Raw genomic sequence first — 21340 nt, 5'->3', positions numbered from 1 at the left:
TTACCCGGCCTCACTGGGTTAAACTATAGGCTCAAAATATACAACAACTCAACTCAGCATTTTAAGCAACATGGACACCTGTCCATGGATGGTTAACTGAAATAAAATTTGGAAGCCCTGGTGCTTTATTGTCTGGTGTCACCCTACCACACACCAGGTATCCTCCTCTGTCACACCCACTGTCTGCATAGCCTCCATCCCTACATCCATGAAACTTGTTCTCCACCCATTACAGATCCCAGTGTCATCTGCAGACATCATCATCCACAGAGACTCCAGCCTGACCTCATCTCTCAACCTGTCCATCAGGTGCTCAGAAATATCCCTGAAATAATCCCACCCTCACCCTGCCTCCCTTGCTGCTTTTGGAAAATCTCACAAGTAAGCCTGCAGTCTGAGGGCAAAGTCCATTACTGGGATATTATGGCACTGAACAGAGTCTCTAGATTACAAAAACTGCCACCTAACAGGTCCTCAGCTGACACCTTCATTAAATTGTCCCCATAAAACACCAGCCTGAAGAGTAAAGAGGCCCCTGCAGGGTAGTGGCCTTCAGGGCGGAGTTAGGGTGATGAACCTGCATGCTTGTTGGGTCACTGGTACTGATTTTGAAGTAAATAATGTTCCTCGAGCTTTGAGTGGTCGATAAAACAGGGAAAGTGCCATGTTGCAGTCCTTCGGCCCAATCATTACCCGCTGCATAATTAATGTGTCCGTTGGGACGAATCACTAAACCTCTTCACACGCTTTGCAGTTACCTTTGCAGTCACAAAGTTCTCACTAACTTCAGGAAAAAACACTGCTTTTAGTCCCAAGACCCCAACCGCCAGGAACCTTTGATAACTCTTGGTGAGTTTTATTCATGATTACAAACCATTTACTTCACCTGTGCCTGCTTTAAAGAGCCTCTTGCATCTGGATCTTCTATTCTATTCTTAATTATATATGTAGGTACAAAGTTTTGCTCTAATCTCTTTATCGCTTGAATCTTTGGGTCATTTGAAATACTTTACATCACTGTCAGTAAAGTCTAGCTAACTTGTTTGAGACCATTATTTTTATTCTTATATAAGCAGGAGACTCGCGTTAGGCACTGACCATCGTAAAATCAGCGTTGGGGGATGGGACACATCAAAGAGCTGGATAAGCTGTGCATAACCTCTATAACTTCATACCAGCGTTCCACTTCATGCCCCCTGCTCTCCATTTTGAAAAATGATTACAGAGACCAAGCAAATCCTTTCCCCCTGACCAAACACAAACACGCACACACAGATAAACAACGTCTCCCTCCACTGGGCTGAAGCTCACGGTAGCAAAGATGAACTACAATGTCCATAAAGACGTCAGATTTATTGCTGATTTTCTGCTTGATCTGCGTTTAATGTCGAGGCCAATTTCCAGGAGCAAATTACCCGCCTGGGCTGAGTCCTTTGTGTGTTTGCTGAGTGCTGAATATAAAGACTATTAATGGTTTGTTGGGCCAAGACTTTCAGAGATCCCTGGGAGTTCCCGGGGTTGTGGAAACTGTTGACAGTACAGTCAACGTGCTGCCTGGCCTTCAGATTCATTAAGTCAGTTTGCCTTAGCTGTGTGTGGGTTATGTGTGCTCCATTAAGCAGCACATTTTCTGTCATCAGCCAGAAAGTCATGTTTGTGTGCATTTCACATGCTTGCAGGCTTATATAACCATCCAGTATTATTACACAACGAAGTGCATCAAAGACATGACTCTGGACACCTGAGGCCTGGGGCCCGTTCTTCGTACCTCGCTAAGTAAGTTAGCTGGATTTGATTGTTGACGATTTCGCGTGATCTTGGATCGTTCGGTTCCCCGAAGCTCATCCGGGACTTTCTGTCATAGCAACAGGTTTACTTTATGTAAACAGGATTAGATCGCGGCCACGCAGGTATGTCCGCTTCATTTATACGAAAGCAACAGCGATATTCCACCACTGTTTCACCATAAATAAATAACATCAATGTAACTGAAGATAATGCAGCACCTGATCCATTTATTGATTTCACACAGATACATACAGGTCATTTCCTAAAAAAGGGAAATGTACTATTAACATTCTATCACATGTATGTGATTATTACAGATGTAATTCATATTTCAGAGTAGCAATTGTAAATTACTTCGTGTAATCAAGATGAGAGACCACGGCTATAAAAGCGAAGGTGGATTTGGGAAGCCTGTCGCAGCCATGTCCTGTCCGTATACGCGAGCCACCCATTGCGGAAGGTGCAAGATTGATAAGGAGAGTCCTCAGAACTCAGCGTATATTGCGGGACAGACAGGATCCTTTAGCTCAGCGCGACAGTGTGCTCATAGAGAGATATCGATTTTCCCGTGAGGGTATTATTCACTTAACCAACTTGTTGACGAGGGGGTGCAGGACCACCACCTGTCTTTTTTTGCTCTGCCCTTTTCTTGGTTGCTGTTATAAACAAACAGATTATTCCAGGGTCTCTTTCCAAGAGACTAAAAGCAATATAAGTGATAAATATTACCATTGTGTAGAATATTCTTATATTTCACTTTTACCTGTTCCCATGTTCTAGTGGGTCCTGTTGTGGCTCTAATGTGAAAGGGGATATAATATAACATATTAGGGGAGAGTGAGGTAAGATGAGCCACTTTTTACTCATGTTGCCCTGGATGTGAGAAAAAAATAACACAGAAATAGAATGATAACATATTCCTTTATTTCAGGATGTCTCCTTTCAAATGTAATGATCAGAATCTATGTCTGATGACGCTGCCCAAAATAATGACCTATTAAAAAAAAATGCTCCTTTGGCTCAACTTGCCCCAGATTAGGGGTAAATTGAACCTAGTCAGTGGGTAAACTGAGCCATCTTGGGGCAAACTGACCATGTAGTTTTTAAAATGTAAAACTGATCATATTGTGAAAACAAACCATTTTAACAGTTGTAAACCTGTGAGAACAAACCTGGAAACTGGTGGTTTCTAAACAAACCACCAGTTCAAAACCATTTATTCAAAAGAACTATTCAATATTCCAATGATCAAGGTTGCAGGGGAATATGAACTGTTGCTCCCTCCTTGCAGTTCCTCCAGCCTGTTGAGGTTGAGGTAGCTTCTTCAGCACATCCTTGCGTGGGAAAGATGCCTCATCATTTTCCTTGAACACAAACGTGGGTTTCTTACTGCTAGTGATCCCTCGGATTCTTCTGAGAAATCTGGCACTCACTTCGTTGTCTGCAAAGCTGTCAACCAGGCCAATGTAAAGGTGGCTCCTGGATTTGGATGCAAATCTTACGATGACAAAGTCACCAACTACCAGGTCTGAGACATCTGGTTCACTTCTTTCATCGCTGGAACTCTCATACTCAGAAGTGTCTTCAAATGGGATGGGAACATCACTCTCCTCAGAGCTGCTTTCCACTGCAATTTTTGTCTGGGTTTGTTTCCTCTTCCACATTCCTTGCTTTTTGTGGATTATTTCTTTTTTGCCTTTCAGTTTATTTGTCCTTTCTTCATGGGCTCTCTCAATTGCCTGCTTTTCAGGTGTATCAGTCAGGATTCGTGTCTTCACACGCTTTCGATTTGTTTGTTTCCTGGGCTGCTGACTTTTGGGGAAGGGTAGAATATCAGTGGGAGACACATATCGAGCATGGTTGGGGTCACTTCGTGAACCACATGCATGTACAGGGTCTGGTGAAGGTAGCTCAGCAGAAAGAGAGGCTGAAACCACAGGTGCAACACCTTCAGCGGCAGGCTGCTGCTCCAGGTTGGGCCTGTCTGACACCATGGATGGCTCAAACTCTGCATCAGAGAAGATATCTCTGTTGTAAGGGAAAATCCCAGTGGCTCTAAATCCCGAGGAGATATTTCGTGGTGTCATTGCTGACATGAAAGCATCATTCACACAACCAGCAATTTGGTATATGCTGGCAGTTTTGCCTGGGTTGGACCTCATCGGAGCCCACTTGTTTTTTTCCTTTTTCTGCCACTACCTGCTTTGGTGTCTGTACTGTTGTTACACCTGTTTCGTCAACATTAAAAATCATGTTTGGGGGGAATTTATACCTGTCAAACAAAAAAAGAGCAATGATGATTAGTTAAATTTTTAAGTAATGCAAAAAATGTTAGCTGAGAGTACGCATATTTATTCACTTAACTGTTGTTTGTAGTTGTCATAAATAGTTATTAATGTTTTCAATTAGATAACTTCTGTTACCTGTCGATCACTTTAGCCAGATTGTCAAAGAACTCCCCAACTGTAGTCTTATTGAAGGCTGTAGCTCTTCCCAAAGATGTTGCCTCAGGCATACGGAAAGAGAGATGGTGGCGTGTCAAAAAATTCTTGAACCATTCTTTACCTAAAAAATGTAATGGTAAAGTAATAAACTACACAAAATACATTAGTCTGTGCCAACCTACTGAAATGTTGTTTCTTGCACTTCCTACCGGCTAAACCTTTCTCTGTCCAGTTGCTGGGAGTAGGAATGTTGTTTCTGCCTGCCAATTCTAATGCCAGTTCACGGCATTTCTTTGGGGAAATGCCATGGAACTGCTCTGCAAGCTTCTTGATATGCTCTGATAGCTCCTTCTCCACCTCCTCAGAGAAGACTCTCTTTGCTGAAGCTGTTCCACTATAGCCAACCGATTTGACCTCCTGTGTGTCCCTCTTTTTAATATATCTCCTGAGTGTTGACCTGTCAATTTGTCTTTCTTTAGCCACTGATCTTATGGACTTTCCTCCCTTGACTTCACTCGCTGCCCTTTCAATCTCCTCCAGGGGTGTTGAGCCCCAGCTGGTCTTCCGTCTGTAGGTCCTTGGCATGATATCTTTTCTATAATAGTTAACATATGACAAATACAACAAAAGGGTTCAGTATACTGAACTAAAATACTATTTAATAAGTCAGAGCCTTAAATAAATTTCAGTGCCTTATGGTGGGGTAGGTTGAACCATTGGATCAATTTACCCCATAGCCTTTGGCTCACTTTGCCCCATAGCCACCATTTTGAAAAAAACGGGCTAGCTTAGCAATTTAGGCTAATCTTTAGAAAACTTCTTCAGATGATATTATATTTTAGAAACCCACCAACATGTATAATATATCATCTTAGACACAGATACATTTGTTTTAATATTACAGTCAATTTACCTGATAGGCAGAAATTTTACTTTGACAAGCAAAAAACATTTTTTTGTGTAATACAGACTTACCCCTTCTCCAATGTGCTCCTCTTTAATATAGCAGGATGGAAATGATGAGTGCTTCCTGGATTTATGGTCACATGACAAAACATGTACACAGTTACCTAGATACAAGGGGTGGTTCAACTTACCCACTGGCTCATCTTACCTCACTCTCCCCTATAATATAATGTAATATAATATTGGATAATATAGTGTAATATAATAAATCTACCCTACCGCCTACTGGTGTTGGCCAGAGGGGCCGATGGCGCAATATGGCAGCCTGGCTTCTGTCAGTCTGCCCCAGGGCAGCTGTGGCTACAACCGTAGCTGCCTCCACCAGTGTGTGAATGTGAGAGTGAATGAATAGTGGCATTGTAAAGCGCTTTGGGTGCCTTGAAAAGCGCTATATCAATCCACTCCATTATTATTGTTATTATTAAATTACTTACTAGTTTAATTTGTCAGCAACTTCCTGCCAGCCCTCGCTCCTTGCTTTTGCAGCCTTTGCAGTGTTCCCTTGCGTTCTGATTAAACTCTGAAACTCCTGAAATCCCTCACTCAAGAGTTCTTGCTCTGCTGCCGAAAAATACCGAGCCGAGCGCGCTCCGTCGACATTTTCGCCGACCAATCAAAGGGTTGCCGATCAATGTTTCTACTATCGATGCGTAGCCCCTTTTAGGACACCCAGTGATGTCACATTACTGCGTCCAGCTGTACTAATCGTCAACAGCAGGTGTGTTCGGAGAACCGGATTAGCGAGCTCACGGTTAGCGCGATGGTTTGATCTTGGATGTAGTGAGCGACGTACAAAGAACGGGCCCCTGTGCTACTACTGAGGTGTCCTATCATTATGGTATAAACAGGTGACCTGTTTTACAGTCTTAACCACCAAATAATTAGCAGAAAATTTACATTATTTGAAAATTTAGTTCTTATTGAACCTTCTGACGCCTTCTGGATCATTTTTGCTACAGTTGACTTTTTTTTCATTTTATTGTATTTATTTTGCAATTTATTGCTTTAAATTATATTGTGCAATTAATTGGGGTTTTCAGGGAGAAAAAGCAACAGTGATCATGTAGAAAAACATGCATCAAAGATGATGTTAAGGGATATATTAATGCTTACTGAACAATAAAACTGTTTTGGAAAAAAAAAAGGTTTGCAGCCAATGTGAGGGGGAAAACTCAGGGAAGAGAGTTGTGGCTCATTTGGGAAAAAAACAAAGACTTCACATGCTTCCAACAATGACTGGCTGATCCATCAACAGGTGGTGGTTTTAAACCTGTTGACCTCCAACCTGGAACATTTGCGGTCATCTACCCCAGCAAGAAGTGATCCACCTCTGTAGTACTGAAAACCCGGGATTAAACCTGGAGTTACCTGGATAAGATAAAATCCTGTTTCACAGGACAGGCCTCAAGTGAAAGCCGGCAAACTTTACTCAAACTTCAGGTAAAGCAGAGTTCAGGCCAATTTTGCAAGTAGTGGCAAAAACCAAGATTCTCAACAGAGAGAGGCTCCACCCAGCAATTGGACACAGGTGGAGCAGATTAGGACAGAGCAGGTAATCAGACGGTGGGCTGGACCTGAAAAAGGACATGGGGTGAGTAAACACAAAGAACAAACAACTACACGCAAAAAAACAACTTAAATTGGGTTAGAAATCACTTTAACACAGAAACATCCCAGAAAACATTTCAGCACCAAGTAGCAGTCAGCTGAACCTTTGTTTGTTTGAAAAATTGTTTCAAAATAAAAGTCTGTCTTTGGCATCACCTGGATGACCTTGTTAGACTTGATGGACATGTACATCCATCCATAAGTGGTTCAGTTTTTGCCTTCGTAAAGCAGGAGGTAACGTTGTTGCTTTAGCTATGTTTGCTGGGCTATAATACTTTATAAATAGTACTGTGTCCAGGTGGAAAAATTCACCTGTCATCCAATTTGTGCTTCTGGGTCATAGTGTGTCTTCCTTTCTCCGAGTCCTCTTTCAGTCAGGACATGTCTGTGCCCTGAGGGATCCTTTCACGCTTCAGTTTGACCCCAATTCAGTGGCCTGAGCATGTCTCTGTAAACCCCAAACTTACAGCCAGTGGCCTTTTTGAATCTTACCAACTTTTTCACAATTAAAACAACTGAACACATGTAACTTTGGTGATATTTTATCTTCTAGAAATGAGAAGAATAAGCACAAAACCACCTGACCTGCTTTGTTTCCCCTCTGCTGCTGCTTGCCAAATAAACCATTTCAGGTCATGTGACATATTTGCCACAACAGTGTCTTAATCTGAGTGAGTCTGATGAAAAACTGTTAGAGCAAAATGTTGCTCTGTTAATTTTGATCGATCAGAAGCTGTCAGTGCAGAGTGGTTAATTTTCTGACCTCCAAATGGGAGGACTGGAGCATGTCCAAAACTGGTTCCGGAGGTTGTGAAAAGCTGAAGCCCATTTCTGTTTGCTGCCACCTTATATCTCTGCATTAGAGGAGAAATGACAGCTTTCATTACTGCTTACTTTAGCAGAATGATTGGTATGGGAGCATCCAGATATTGATGGCAACCATAATATATGAAAAAATAAAGTGTAATTAATTTGCAAGCAAAGAGAAAAAGTTCAAGATTATTTTTCTATGCATGCATAATGGGTAGGTTACTATTTTTAGCCCTTATAATAAATGGAAATGTGATATTGTGAGAGCCATGAAACAATTAGTTCCCAGTGATGTACCTTTGCCAGAAGATGGGAACATTCATTATGACCCACAGAAGTGCTTCAGGCTCATCCAGTTGGAGGAGGTCCCAGGTCAGACGCGGTTTAGGGATGTCACAGTGTCTCCCCAGAAGAGCTGAAGGAGGTGCTGAGGAGGAGGTGGTCAGAAATAAGTGACTAAGACCATAAACTCATTAGGAAAGTGTTTACAGAGGTCAGGGCTGAGGGTCATTTTCACTAAGATTTTTAGAGGACCAGAAGTCTTTTTGCTGTCACAGGTGTCCTTTAAAAAGAATGCGGCTTTAAAACGCCGGCTTCACTTTTAGGCCCAGAAGCTACATCGGTCTTTTACACCATCTATAGTTCTGCATAATTAATATTTTTACTCTGAATATTGTCACCAGCAACAATACTGAGGGAAAGTCTCCACCAGCTTCTGAGGGGAAAAAAATCTGACTTCTAAACCGTTAAATGAGAACATGCTGTGTTCACAAGCTGTTAGCTGCATCTGTCTGCAGTTAAAGTAGATTTATACCTTTTTTTTTCCTTAAAACGCCACTTTTGCATGAAAGCAATGCAAATGCAACACATTCAGACTGAAAAGGAAAAACATCAGGGTGTCAGGGGTGGTGCTCTGCATGGACCCACTACCAAGCTCTACATGGCACAATTAATACCACTTCTAATACTTATGCTGTTAGCAGAGTGTCATTGTTTTCTTCAGTTCCAAACATGACGGATGCATCTGTCGTAAGGCTGTCTTTCTTTTCTGTTTTTTTGTCTTGACCTGAGGATAATTTCTTGATGTGCATGGTCAAATCTGAAAGCTTGAAGGTGATGAGAGTTAACCAAAACCAAAAGCAGAGTCGCTGCTGACAGCCAAACAGGAGGAATGATTTGATTGATACTTGTGAGCTTTCATATATTAAAGAGCAGTTTTAGTAGCACGTTTAACGCAGTACTTCTACTTGCTCTGGAGTGTTTTCGGTGTATTTGAGAAATGTGAATACCTCTTCCACCACATGCTGTGCAGATACATTATGCTGGTGAGGATGGAGCCTATATTTCCCCTGTCTCCTTACAAACTCTCTTCCTCTCCCTCACTCACATATTAGATGGAGGGGGAGAGCAGTAGCCTACAGGAGTGAAGCATGCATAAAAAGCAGCACAATAACCCCTCCACCTCCACCACCACCAGCAGCAGTGTTGCTGTGAAGCACGTCAGAGGAAGCGGGCTATGAATCGAGGTGCACAGCGGGGTAAAGAAAACATTTCTTGGGGACACAGCTAGGGGACAGTGCCGGTCTCCTGACTCGGGACTGACACTCCCCTCCCCTCCACGCACGCAAACTAACATCCCGGAAAGCTTCAAGTCCACATCGCGCTGCAGGGGAAAACATCTGAGGTAATTATGCAGACTTTTTTCCACTTCTCTGCTCGCTTTGAAACAACGTGAGCCGAATACGGGAGGGAGTGGAGGCGGTGGCGGAGGTAATGGTGGTGAGGATGTCAACTCAGTGGTAAAGTCGAGAGGCACGTGTTTGTTTTTGAAGTGGTGGGGAAAGGATTCAAAGCGGCTCCGCTGAGACTTTGTCTTTGCAACTGTTTGCGTGGGCCAGTGGATGCATATTTAATCGATGAGTGGGCAGCAGTAATTCACAGTACAGGAGTGGGCAACTGAAGCTGTGGATGAGAGAGAGGAGAGGCTTTTGGTGACAAGTCGATCAGCTGTGCTCGCTCTCGGAGGCCTGGGAGAAGTCGGTCTTTAAAGCGTGGTGTTGCTGCTGGGCTCTGAGGCGTGGAGGGTGGGTTACTAGGGGTGGAAGAAGGCGGGTGTTTATTATTTTTAATGTCATAAGGAGGAGAAGCGGTGAGTGAGTGTTACAGAAAAACATCAAAGCTGAACTGTAGTTTTTGGATATTTCTTGACTTTTTCGCTGTTATTGTCGCAGCCGGGGGGGTCCTTGGGGGGGTTTGCAGCCTCGCTCTCTCTCGCTGGAGTCAGTGTGGCGGGCAGGGACAGTCCAGGCGCTCATATACAAAGCCAGCACGTTTCACTGTGTCTGCAGCAGCTGAGCGGTGCTGAGCACCACCACCACCAGCAGCAGCAGAAGCAGATCTGAGAGGATTTGGGAGCACAGTTGGAGGATCGACGACGCATCGATGATGAAGCTCACCTGCTGTTTGCAGGTTGCTGGTCTGAGGTTGGAGGGTGCCGAGTGAGCGGAGGTGTTGCCGAAGCGCTGTCCGAGGTGCTGAAAAGCCCGCGGACAGAGCGCCTTTGTCGCCTTTCCAGTCGAGATGACACGCACGAACTGACGTGAATGCCAAGCAGCACAACGCGGCGGTTAACACGGCTCCCCTGGCCAGAGTGCATGGGACCGCGCGTCCTCTTGGCGTTAGAAACATGGAGAGAATTTTCCTGCTCGTCCTGAGCTGTCTCGGCGTCTCTCTGGTCACAGCGGGTAAGTTTACGATTGTGTGCAATTACAAAGATGTTCCGCGAATTTGAGCGCAGCAGCACCTTCCAGAGTGGCTTTTATCTCTATTTTCTTCCAACTAAACGAACCATGGAATAATTCCTCTATCGGCATCTGTGTGAGAGAAATGCTGCTGGTGCTGGGCTTCAGATTTAATTCAGTGTTGTTGGTGGTGGTGTTGCTATTGTGAGACGCTGCGTAGTCTGGTGTGTTTGTGGGGAAACGCTGTGTTTGTAAGACAATACATGCATTTCTGTGCGGTCGTCTAATTAAACATGCTACAGTTAGTGGTGGTGAGGGATCCACATCACCAGACACAGTGGGGCTAAACTATGCTACTGTGTGTGTGTGTGTGTGTGTGTGTGTGTGTGTGTGTGTGTGTGTGTGTGTGTGTGTGTGTGTGTGTGTGTGTGTGTGTCTCGGTGTCTGTGTGTACGTGGGTGTGTGTGTGTGTGATTGATGTGATCCAAGCTGACCTTTGAATCTCATTTCAGGTCAGTACTATAAACTGCTGCATGTCCACACACAGGCAAACTATCCCAGTGTGAAAATTAGACATATGTAGGGACGTTTGTTGACTCCACTGCTCATTACAGACACTTCCCTCTAAGTCTGGCTGTAGTCGACAGCCACTGGCCACTATAAATACATGATTGGACTGCCAGGGCTGTGGAAGTATCCAGCTCACCCTGTGTGTGTGCACATCTCTAAAACAGGCTTTTTAGATCTCAAACTACACACACTTGACCGCTCTCTGTGATGAAGTGCCACACTACACTCCTGCCATCAAAGTGCACCTTTAGTTCACTCAGCACACTCCCACTCCATAGCCTTTCCACTCACGATACATCACTATCCTGCTCCTGTCTCTGCACACACACACACACACACACACACACACACACACCCTCAGTCGTGTGTGTTTTTGTCTCCTAAACTTCCAGAAATAGATGTACAGTAAAAGTCAGTTTAGGTCCCTGCAGGCACAGACTACACAAATGTGCCTCTTAGACCTCTGTATTGTCAACAATGTGCACATTTGTAGAGTTTCTTCTTTATTTCTTGGCAACTAAAACAAACCATTTCATGCTTGCAAACCCTCCCAAGTCTTTGGTGTCCGTGTGCCTGGTGGGCTTTTACAAGTGGGTTTCCTCCTGCAGTCCAAAGACAAGTATGTCAGGTTAGTTTGCTTGCTTAAACTGACCACGGGGGGGAATGCATGATGGTTAAAGCTGTGTGAGACAAGCAGGGATCAAAGATCGTGGCTCAAGAGTTGGCAGTTCGTCTTGTAACCGGAAGGTTGCCGATTCGAGCCCCGGCTCGGACAGTCTCGGTTGTTGTGTCCTTGGGCAAGACACTTCACCTACCGCCTACTGGTGTTGGCCAGAGGGGCCGATGGCGCGATATGGCAGCCTCGCTTCTGTCAGTCTGCCCCAGGGTGGCTGTGGCTACAACTGTAGCTGCCTCCACCAGTGTGTGAATGTGAGAGTGAATGAATAGTGGAATTGTAAAGCACTTTGAGGGCCCCGAAAAGCGCTATATAAATGCAATCCATTATTATTATTATTATTATTATTATTATTATAAAACCACTATCTTAATGCCTGTTTCAAAATGCATGAATAAATAAATGGATACCTTGTAAACAATATTATGCTTGAAAAACAAAAAGTGACTTTTTCTATAGTTGCATTAAAGTAGAAAATGCCACCATTGGTTTAAAACTGGTGTAGAAGGATGGAGAATAACAGCAGCACTTAAGATGGAAGCAGCAGCACCTTTAAAGGTGCAATAAGGAACTTTTTTTCCCATCAGTGTGCAGAAATGATGCTGATTGCAGCTTTAACTGCTTTGTTTTATGAGTTTGTTTCTTTGCATTTATATTGGATGAACGTCTGCATTGGCTGATATCAGTCAGTCTGGACTGATATCAGCAGCCAGTGTTGATCTGTTGGGTTGCATCAGTTTTGTGCTAGATGCTGAACGATGATGCGACAAAGAGCCTAAACCCTTCAAACGGTTCAGTGATTATTATTAATATTATTATTATTTTAATGTAGACTTTTATTGTTTCTTTGGCAGAAATAGTGGATGAAAGGAAAATAAAATCTAAATATCAGCCAGAATCGCTCCATCCCTGTTTGTTGTTTCTCTTGTGAAACAGCTATGACTGTTGGATACAATTATTAGTCAAACATGTGCTGGACAGACATTTGATCATAGGTGTGTTTCTCTCTGTGTTAGTCCTCGAATAGACTGAGGCTCTGTAGTCTCTCATCCTGTGACATGTGAAATAGGCTCCAGTCCCTCTGTCACAACTTCACAATGGATGAGCAGTAAAGAAAATGGATGGAAGGACTTCAGCAGAACCTTACTCTGTTAAAAAGCCTTTATTAACCCTATAAATACCTCATTCAAAGAGAGACAATTATGCAATTCCAAATGTTATCAAGTGTTTGTTTATGCTTACACCTGTTGTGGGTGCTTCATCACAGCAGTTCAGAGCAGATCTGAGATTTTCATCAGCAATTTTAAACGCACCATTTATCCAACCGGGCATGCAGTGAGGTGGAGGATAGCTGACGCTGGGATGAGGCATCCACCACCGAGCTAACAGAGCTGAAATCACCTTCAGAATTCAGCCAGTAAGATTCTGCTGGATGTTCTTGACGTGCTCTAGAGACACATCGCCTTGTTCCTCTCATTAACTGCCACATACCTGAAACTAGAGATGTCAAGCTCATTTAACATGGCGGGCCACACACAGCTCACTGTGATCTCTGTCAGTGTAACAAAGTTTAACTACACTTCTGAGTCGCCTTAAAATAAGAATAAAATCATTTTAACAATGTTTTCAATTTTTCTACATGAGAAAGAAATGCTGCTGTCAAAAATAAGAGAAATGTGTCAGCATGATTTAAACATGAAACAAATAAATGTGTCAAATTAGAGAAAAACGTAATTGTTTATCTCTTACTTGATTACTGTGGTGTAGTATGAGGACTTCTTTATCACCAGGGAAAGCTGTAAAACTGAAATACAAGCAAATAAGACCAAAATTCATGCCTTCCTCATAATTTTCCAAAGCGGTCCAGTGGGCTGGACTGGAGTCTTTGCCGAGCCGATTCTGGCCCACGGGTCTTATGTTTGACACCCGTGCCTCAGATCTTTCACGCACAGTTTTTATAGTGAGTGACAAAGAGATGAAAAATACATAAACTGTCCCGTTTCAGCGGTGGTTAAAAATGGCCAGCTGAGGCAGGGTGTGATTGGCCGTATGCAGGTTCTTCCTCTTTGGATTTAATCTAATGGTTTATGCAAGATCAACATCGCCCACCGGTTTTAGACGCCACATTTTGAAGCTACTAATAAAAGAGCAGACTTTGACTCACCAAAAGTACAAATTACCTGAATGGGCCGCTCCACACAGCAAGCCATGATATTAGTCAGATAATCCATTAAAATGCTTTCAAACGCAGCACCGCAGTTGAGAGCAGACAGTGATTGGCTCTAGCTCCCCGTCACCTGTCAGGGACACCTGTCTATCAATGTGGCCATGCCCCTGACTCCAGCATGCAGATGGACGTAAACAAATTCAACCAGCTCAAAGTTACCATGAAGGGGGAAACTATCCATCGAGCCCAACACTGAGTTTAATTTCAGGCTGTAAATAAAGATTTGAACACTTTGATGTTGGGTAGTTTAACACAGGGAGACTGACTCCGTTTTGCAGCCGGCCTCAAGTGGCCACTGGAGGAACTTGAGTTTTTGCCACCTCCCGTAGATTTCTGCTAGTTTTTAACATCTGTCAGCGCCCTCTCCCCTGATCTTATAAAATTGAGTTCATTTAAAATCCTTTTTCCTTTTCAACACTTCTCTGACAACAAAAATAGTTCTTTTCATTTCTGTGTCTCAAAATGTGAGGCACAAAAGCCGATTTTCTATGCAAATGCTAAAAAAATGAGGATTTTTGCATCCTTTCATGAATGAAGACAGAGGTACAAATCCAGCTTGTGCACATGTGCGAGACAGCGTGTAAAACTTACATTCTTTTTATGGCCAGCAGGGGGCAACATAACGACTGTCAGTCGATTCGAGGTCAACCCTCAGCTCCCTCACTCTGTGATCTCTCTCAACACTTGTATATTAAAAGTAATGATTAAGCCCAACAAATAAATAAAGTCTTATTAAAAAGAACATGAAGTTAAATTTGTAAATTCTTGTAATTACAAGAGGAGAATAAATCAGGCCATGCTCGCTGGCTCATGAAGATTCACCTCAGATGATGCTGTTGTTGAAAATGTTTGGCTCAAATCTTCACAATGGCAGCTCTTTCCATCTTTTATATACAGTTAATGGATTGTGATTATTAAAGAGGACCTACAGCTTTATGATTGTGACTCACTGTTTTACTGCAGAGGTTTATGCCTCTGGTCCCTGGACTCAGGCCAGAGGACCACTGTTGAATCTTTCCGCGTCCTTTAAATCCTTTCATCTCCTAAATGTATCTAAAAATAAATAAATAAATAAAAATCCAACAGATCAGGATCATTCAAAATTATGACATCATCACACTCTATTTTTACTTTTTCATATTTGTTTGGCTTACTATTATAAACCTCAGTGAGTCAAAATGCTTGGTGACACTTTTGGATTCCCTCTCCAGCATGAGTCAAGCTTTTGTCTCCCACTTAGTTTAGACATAGTTAGACGCCTGCAGCAGGAAAAGCAGGCCAAACCAGTGCCGAAGCAGAGAGGTGGGTCGGCAGGAGTAAAACTGACACCGTGGTGACGTCTTTAAGGTTGTCTGTGTTTACAGGGACTCATAAACAGTCGGTTGGTCCTGTGAAAGGAAAGGTAATGTTTCCATTTAAAATGTAAATTGACTCTCTTAACACATTCATCTAAATGAGGCCATAAATCCTTGCAGGCAATTTTGCTCACTCCCTAACGGTTCTGTGTTTGAGGAACAAAAAGAAAAGTCAATGAATCAATCAAGAAAGTGAACAGAGATGGAAAAGCTGCAGGCGCTTTTCTGTCTTTGAGGGATGTTTATAATAATGAAAAAGGGAAATCTTTCAAGAGATAACAAGATTTAGATTTTTTTTTTTTGAGCTGTAAACCAAAAAGATCCAAGAAAATTATGGCACCCACCTGCCAGGTGATGCATTCTCTGTTAGTACAGTAGATTATGTGTCAGGTGCTAAGCCATTTAGCATCCACAGAGAGGCCAAAGTTTGTAAAAGCCACCCATCTCCCGCGCTCTCTCACACTGTCAAACTCACGCTCTGAATATTTATGAGACTTCCGATCCATCACAGAAATGCATAAATACTGCAAAATCAAAACAGATGTGACTTTGGAAGAGCCTCTCTGTGCCATTTATCACACGTAGCAGTTTCTCAAATTACAAATGCTTGTTTATGCTTTAAGGGCTGCTCAGCAGACACCGGGCTGCATTATTCATTTAAAAAAGAAAAAACAACCTGCAGCGCTCCGATGTTATTGTTTCAAGACGGCACTTTTTGTCACATGCATGAAATTAGGTGAGTGATTGTACGTGAACAGAGAGGTGGTGTCAGGCTCTCGCGTTCAACAACACGTTTGTAGAAATTAAAATCAGAAGCTGTTTTCTGTAGCTTCAGTCCTGTGGATTCAACCCCTGTGCCCCAATTTTACTCAAATCTGTGTCCCATAGACGTGCTGGGTATCTGGGGCAGCAGGAACCTGATTGGAGGGTTGAATCATCACTGTTCCTTCTGAATAGGCTCATTACGGGGCTTCGGGAAGGATGGCAGGTGTGTGTTTGTGTGTGAGATTCACAGGGGATGTGGATTTTGTCTGTGATTATCTGTTTGTTCGTTAGTCCATTTTACAAGCATGATTAGCTGTTGGCAATTATTCGCTGTTTGCAGCCTTGTTTACAGTTGGAACATTTTCTCTTAAAGCTGCGTTCTTGTTTTGTTTTGTTTTTTCCATACAGTCGCTGCACTTTCTTCTTACAAACATCTTGCATCAGATTTGGGGGCTTGACAGGGATATCTCTTATTATGCTGCAAGTGCATGTAACAGTGGCGTGAATACACAGTGCCAAGCCACCCCTGTTCACCATAAACCTGCATGTGTAGGGAGGAGGCACACCCTGCATCTCACAAAGTGGCAGCTAAATTAAATCCACATTGTATTTCAATGGGGAAACCCAGTGATCACAGCCTCTTTGGAATAAATGAGTTTTTTCTCAACATTACCCGTGAGAAATGCCAGCTCAGTCTGACTGAACATGAACCCAACTTGACAGAAGTTCACGAGTTCAGCGATCGCATCATGTAACCAGATATATTTCCTGTCGTGCAAACACGACTAAAGAGGAATACTTGGGCGACTGATTTTCCCAAACATGTCTTAGGTTTTCAGATATTAGTTTGCACCAATACAACTTTAAAAGCTTGAGTAATGAGACGTCAGTGCCTCTGAAAGATGGATATAGCCATGCTGAAATCAGCAGCTGCTGAAGTCATGCTTTAGTTTGAATTATACACATCCCTTTTTTTTATATTATCTTCTTTATTTTTATTTTTTTTTACAATTTCCATGGAAACCATCTTTATGTGTGATGTATGCTGCAATATTAGCACTTCATATAATTTCTTATTGGCAAATAGTTGAGGTGACTTTCCATTCTTTTGTTTCTAGAGTGTGAGTTTGTGTGAAACAGAATATAAAAGATGAAAACGGAACTAATTTATAAGCCTGGTTTGACAGAACTGGTGTATCTCTCCAGCACAGAAGTGAGATAATAGATAATACAATATTTATTTATTTATTAAGGTCCATCCTCCCCTGTTGTGTTACATTTTGTAACTGTCAATAGTCCCCTGATAATCCTTCTTAATCCTTCCTGCGCCCCGTCACATGTTGTCATCTGACAAGGCAAATGAGAGGACGCGTGATGAGAAACCAGTTTCAGAGTGGCAGCACGGCAGAGCGTTTGTATCGACTCCACAATGCTGCTGCTCTTTTCTGCAGCATGGTGTAACCTCCTTAACCCTCTTCTTCCCTTCAAAAAAGCCTGTTTGAGTTCGTCTTTGAGAGCTTGCCTGCAGCTTTGCAAGATGCAGATGAATAGAGTGATGGCCTTGTAGTTAACAGCATACACACTGAAGCTTTTAGAGGTGGCAGCATTTGGAGTGAGACCAAAGGGCAGGAGCTGGAAAACAAATGTCATTTTACTTGGAGGTTTCTCTCAGAGCACATTTGTATTTGTTCAGCACCGTCGCTTTGATCTAATTTATTGAATTACCAGCTTGTGTTTGCTTGCCTTTCAAGTCCACTCATGTCTGTCTGGACTTGTACATATTGTGAAGACTCCCGAGGACATTTAGTACTTTAGGCCGGGAGCAAATTCAGAAATATGGTGACAATCCTTCTGCTCCTGAAACACGGCGTTGAATAATGAGCATAAAATGTTGTTGCAGTGTTTCTTAGTTTGTTTCTGTGATAATTGAGATCTGCACATGTGAAACCTTGACCCACTAAAATCAGAGCGGGTCTCCCAAGTCATTCTTGTGCCAAATCTGAAGGCTTTGAAGAAAGCTCTTGTTCATGAGAATAGGGTGGACAGTGCCTCCGGCTGTGGCTGCTGCTGGGTCTGAAGTGTAAAACTGAAATGAAACGGGCATCAGAGGACAGATTGGCGCAATCATATGGACCCTGGGCCCGTGGGAGAACAAAGCAGCCGTGCCAAAAAACTGACGCGGCAGTGATAGCTCTCTGACGCAGTCAGTCATCTGCCCAGCATCACGTCTGAATGTGCGCAGGTGGAGGAGGAGGGCTGAACCTGCCATCTGGAGGGAGTTGGTGGCATGAATGTAAAGCTGTGTTACTAACATGTTCACTCGGTGAGCAACGAAGAGATTCATCAGACGTGTATCCATGAAGCTAAACAGAGTAAAAACTTCCATGTCATCTTTGCGCTTTCTTAATCTCTTACCCCATTCTGCTCTTTCTCCGGCTGGTCGCTGTAGGTTTTTTACCCCCTGTAAGTTAAGTTAAGACTCAAAAGCAGAAGAAAATACAGAAGACTTAAAGGGCCAGTTCACCCAAAATCAAACATTTATATTGTTCTGGTCTGTAATGCTGCTGCTGCAGCCACTGTAGTGACTGAATGAATAAATGAATAGAAAAAAGTGAAGAGAAATGTCAGTTTCAGAAATCATGGTTTTAATCTAGGAACTATGTTCTTTCCTACAACCTCTATTACAACAACCTAGATATTTAATATAAGATGTGCTTTGTCTGTCCAAAATATGGAAATATTTCTTAGAGCTATTAAAAATTACAACATGCACAAGTATGTACAGGGAGTGCAGAATTATTAGGCAAGTTGTATTTTTGAGGAATAATGTTATTATTGAACAACAACCATGTTCTCAATGAACCCAAAAAACTCATTAATATCAAAGCTGAATGTTTTTGGAAGTAGTTTTTAGTTTTAGCTATTTTAGGGGGATATCTGTGTGTGCAGGTGACTATTACTGTGCATAATTATTAGGCAACTTAACAAAAAACAAATATATACCCATTTCAATTATTTATTTTTACCAGTGAAACCAGTATAACATCTCCACATTCACAAATATACATTTCTGACATTCAAAACAAAACAAAAACAAATCAGCGACCAATATAGCCACCTTTCTTTGCAAGGACACTCAAAAGCCTGCCATCCATGGATTCTGTCGGTGTTTTGATCTGTTCATCATCAACATTGCGTGCAGCAGCAACCACAGCCTCCCAGACACTGTTCAGAGAGGTGTACTGTTTTCCCTCCTTGTAAATCTCACATTTGATGATGGACCACAGGTTCTCAATGGGGTTCAGATCAGGTGAACAAGGTGGCCATGTCATTAGTTTTTCTTCTTTTATGCCCTTTCTTGCCAGCCACGCTGTGGAGTACTTGGACGCGTGTGATGGAGCATTGTCCTGCATGAAAATCATGTTTTTCTTGAAGGATGCAGACTTCTTCCTGTACCACTGCTTGAAGAAGGTGTCTTCCAGAAACTGGCAGTAGGACTGGGAGTTGAGCTTGACTCCATCCTCGACCCGAAAAGGCCCCACAAGCTCATCTTTGATGATACCAGCCCAAACCAGTACTCCACCTCCACCTTGCTGGCGTCTGAGTCGGACTGGAGCTCTCTGCCCTTTACCAATCCAGCCACGGGCCCATCCATCTGGCCCATCAAGACTCACTCTCATTTCATCAGTCCATAAAACCGTAGAAAAACCAGTCTTGAGATATTTCTTGGCCCAGTCTTGACGTTTCAGCTTGTGTGTCTTGTTCAGTGGTGGTCGTCTTTCAGCCTTTCTTACCTTGGCCATGTCTCTGAGTATTGCACACCTTGTGCTTTTGGGCACTCCAGTGATGTTGCAGTTCTGAAATATGGCCAAACTGGTGGCAAGTGGCATCTTGGCAGCTGCACGCTTGACTTTTCTCAGTTCATGGGCAGTTATTTGGCGCCTTGGTTTTTCCACACGCTTCTTGCGACCCTGTTGACTATTTTGAATGAAACGCTTGATTGTTCGATGATCACGCTTCAGAAGCTTTGCAATTTTGAGACTGCTGCATCCCTCTGCAAGATATCTCACTATTTTTGACTTTTCTGAGCCTGTCAAGTCCTTCTTTTGACCCATTTTGCCAAAGGAAAGGATGTTGCCTAATAATTATGCACACCTGATATAGGGTGTTGATGTCATTAGACCACACCCCTTCTCATTACAGAGATGCACATCACCTAATATGCTTAATTGGTAGTAGGCTTTCGAGCCTATACAGCTTGGAGTAAGACAACATGCATGAAGAGGACGATGTGGACAAAATACCCATTTGCCTAATAATTCTGCACTCCCTGTAAGAAATATCTTAAATAAGTAGAATGGTGCTTGGTTAATAAAATAGAATATGATTAAATATCTTTATCAATAGGTTTAAATAAGTTTATATTCCTTATTCCCTTTTTAGCATGTACACTATGCGCACTGTGTTACACAGTTCAACCATTTATCTTGTTAATATTTTGAAACCATATCAAAATCTAAAACTTCGTCATCACATTGTGTTGATTTTTAAAATAGTTATTTCCTTGTTCCGAATGAAGACAGACATGCATCCCTTCAGTGATTGCGATGCATAATTTATGCCTACATCCCTGACAGCACATTACGGTCTGTAATCAGTCGCTTAGTACTGTGGTTCCAAATTTCCAATTCAGAACCACAGCGGGACTCGAGCAGCAGAAATCGATCCGCCTGGTTCTGTTTAAATGATGATTTAAGCACAAAACTGCGCGTGGGCCACTTGATTTCTAATTCTCACCCAGCTCTCCTCAGCAGAGCATAAAAATACTATTTTTATTTGCTGCTGTGTTTTGTGGGGAGATTGTTTTTATGTGTGATGGGCCAGATGGTGTATTTTTTTACATTTGAATAATCTGAGGCACAGGTGGAACCCACGGGAAGGTACCTGCCCTGCCGTTACCCACACACTTTTGCTCGTTTGTCTGCTGTCCCGAAAGTTTTGCCCCCAGTGTGTCTGACATAAATAAGTCAGGGGATATTTTTGTTCTTTTGCCAGAGTGGCCACAAAGTTTAAGATGCTGTAAATTTCTCAAACTTGAGCAACGAGTCTGGTTCAGGCAGAGGGGGGCCTCGATCCTCCATAAGGGGCCTCAGGGCATGTGCTACTCTTACGGGAATATTTGCGAGAGAGAGAGAAGCACGCACACACGGAGAGTGATGGATGGAAGGAAAGAAAAGGAGTGGATGCAAGAGGGAGATGGCGCTCGAGAGAGAGAAACTCAAAGAGGAACATGGAGAGCGCCAGTGGCAAAGGGAGAGGAACACGGAGGTGCATATTGTTCACGTTGTCTCCACGCCCCCCCGCCCCCTGCACCTGTCTGTGATATGAAT

General features: G+C 42.9%; 2 protein-coding genes across 4 annotated transcripts in view; one reads left to right on the top strand and one right to left on the bottom strand.

The window, feature by feature from the left end:
* Positions 1-2587: 2587 nt before the first annotated feature.
* LOC146551858 (uncharacterized) lies at positions 2588-6754 on the bottom strand. Of its 2 annotated transcripts, XM_085257131.1 has the most exons (4): positions 6567-6754; positions 4442-4827; positions 4212-4353; positions 2588-4060 (listed from the first exon to the last, which is right to left on the bottom strand). In XM_085257131.1, the coding sequence occupies exons 2-4, from the start codon at positions 4815-4817 to the stop codon at positions 3892-3894; spliced, it is 687 nt and encodes a 228-aa protein (XP_085113257.1). In that variant the 5' UTR covers positions 4818-4827; positions 6567-6754; the 3' UTR covers positions 2588-3891. The 2 variants fall into 2 exon arrangements, with proteins under 2 accessions (XP_085113257.1, XP_085113256.1); XM_085257130.1 differs by lacking the exon at positions 6567-6754 and having other exon boundaries at positions 4212-5560.
* Positions 6755-9022: 2268 nt separating this feature from the next.
* Positions 9023-21340, top strand: part of fndc5a (fibronectin type III domain containing 5a) — a 45666-nt gene continuing 33348 nt past the window's right edge. The window contains exons 1-2 of one of the 2 annotated variants that reach the window (XM_085257225.1): positions 9023-9300; positions 10086-10360. In XM_085257225.1, coding sequence (XP_085113351.1) covers positions 10303-10360 — 58 coding nt within the window. In that variant the 5' untranslated portion in view covers positions 9023-9300; positions 10086-10302. Of the gene's footprint in view, positions 9301-9414; positions 10361-21340 lie in introns of those variants that run through there. The other variant, XR_014889944.1, reaches the window with a different exon arrangement.

The sequence above is a fragment of the Mchenga conophoros genome, linkage group LG19 (assembly GCF_057382185.1).
Source record: "Mchenga conophoros isolate Kocher_MC1m ecotype Shallow Benthic linkage group LG19, M_conophoros_male_GT1.1, whole genome shotgun sequence".
Lineage (NCBI taxonomy): Eukaryota > Metazoa > Chordata > Actinopteri > Cichliformes > Cichlidae > Mchenga > Mchenga conophoros.
Note: the sequence above shows the minus strand (reverse complement) of the source record. Positions and strands in the feature narration are given on the sequence as shown.

Coding starts and splice junctions, on each gene's coding strand:
- LOC146551858 (XM_085257130.1), bottom strand. CDS start 3,950: ATGAGGTCCAACCCAGGCAAAACTGCCAGCATATACCAAATTGCTGGT.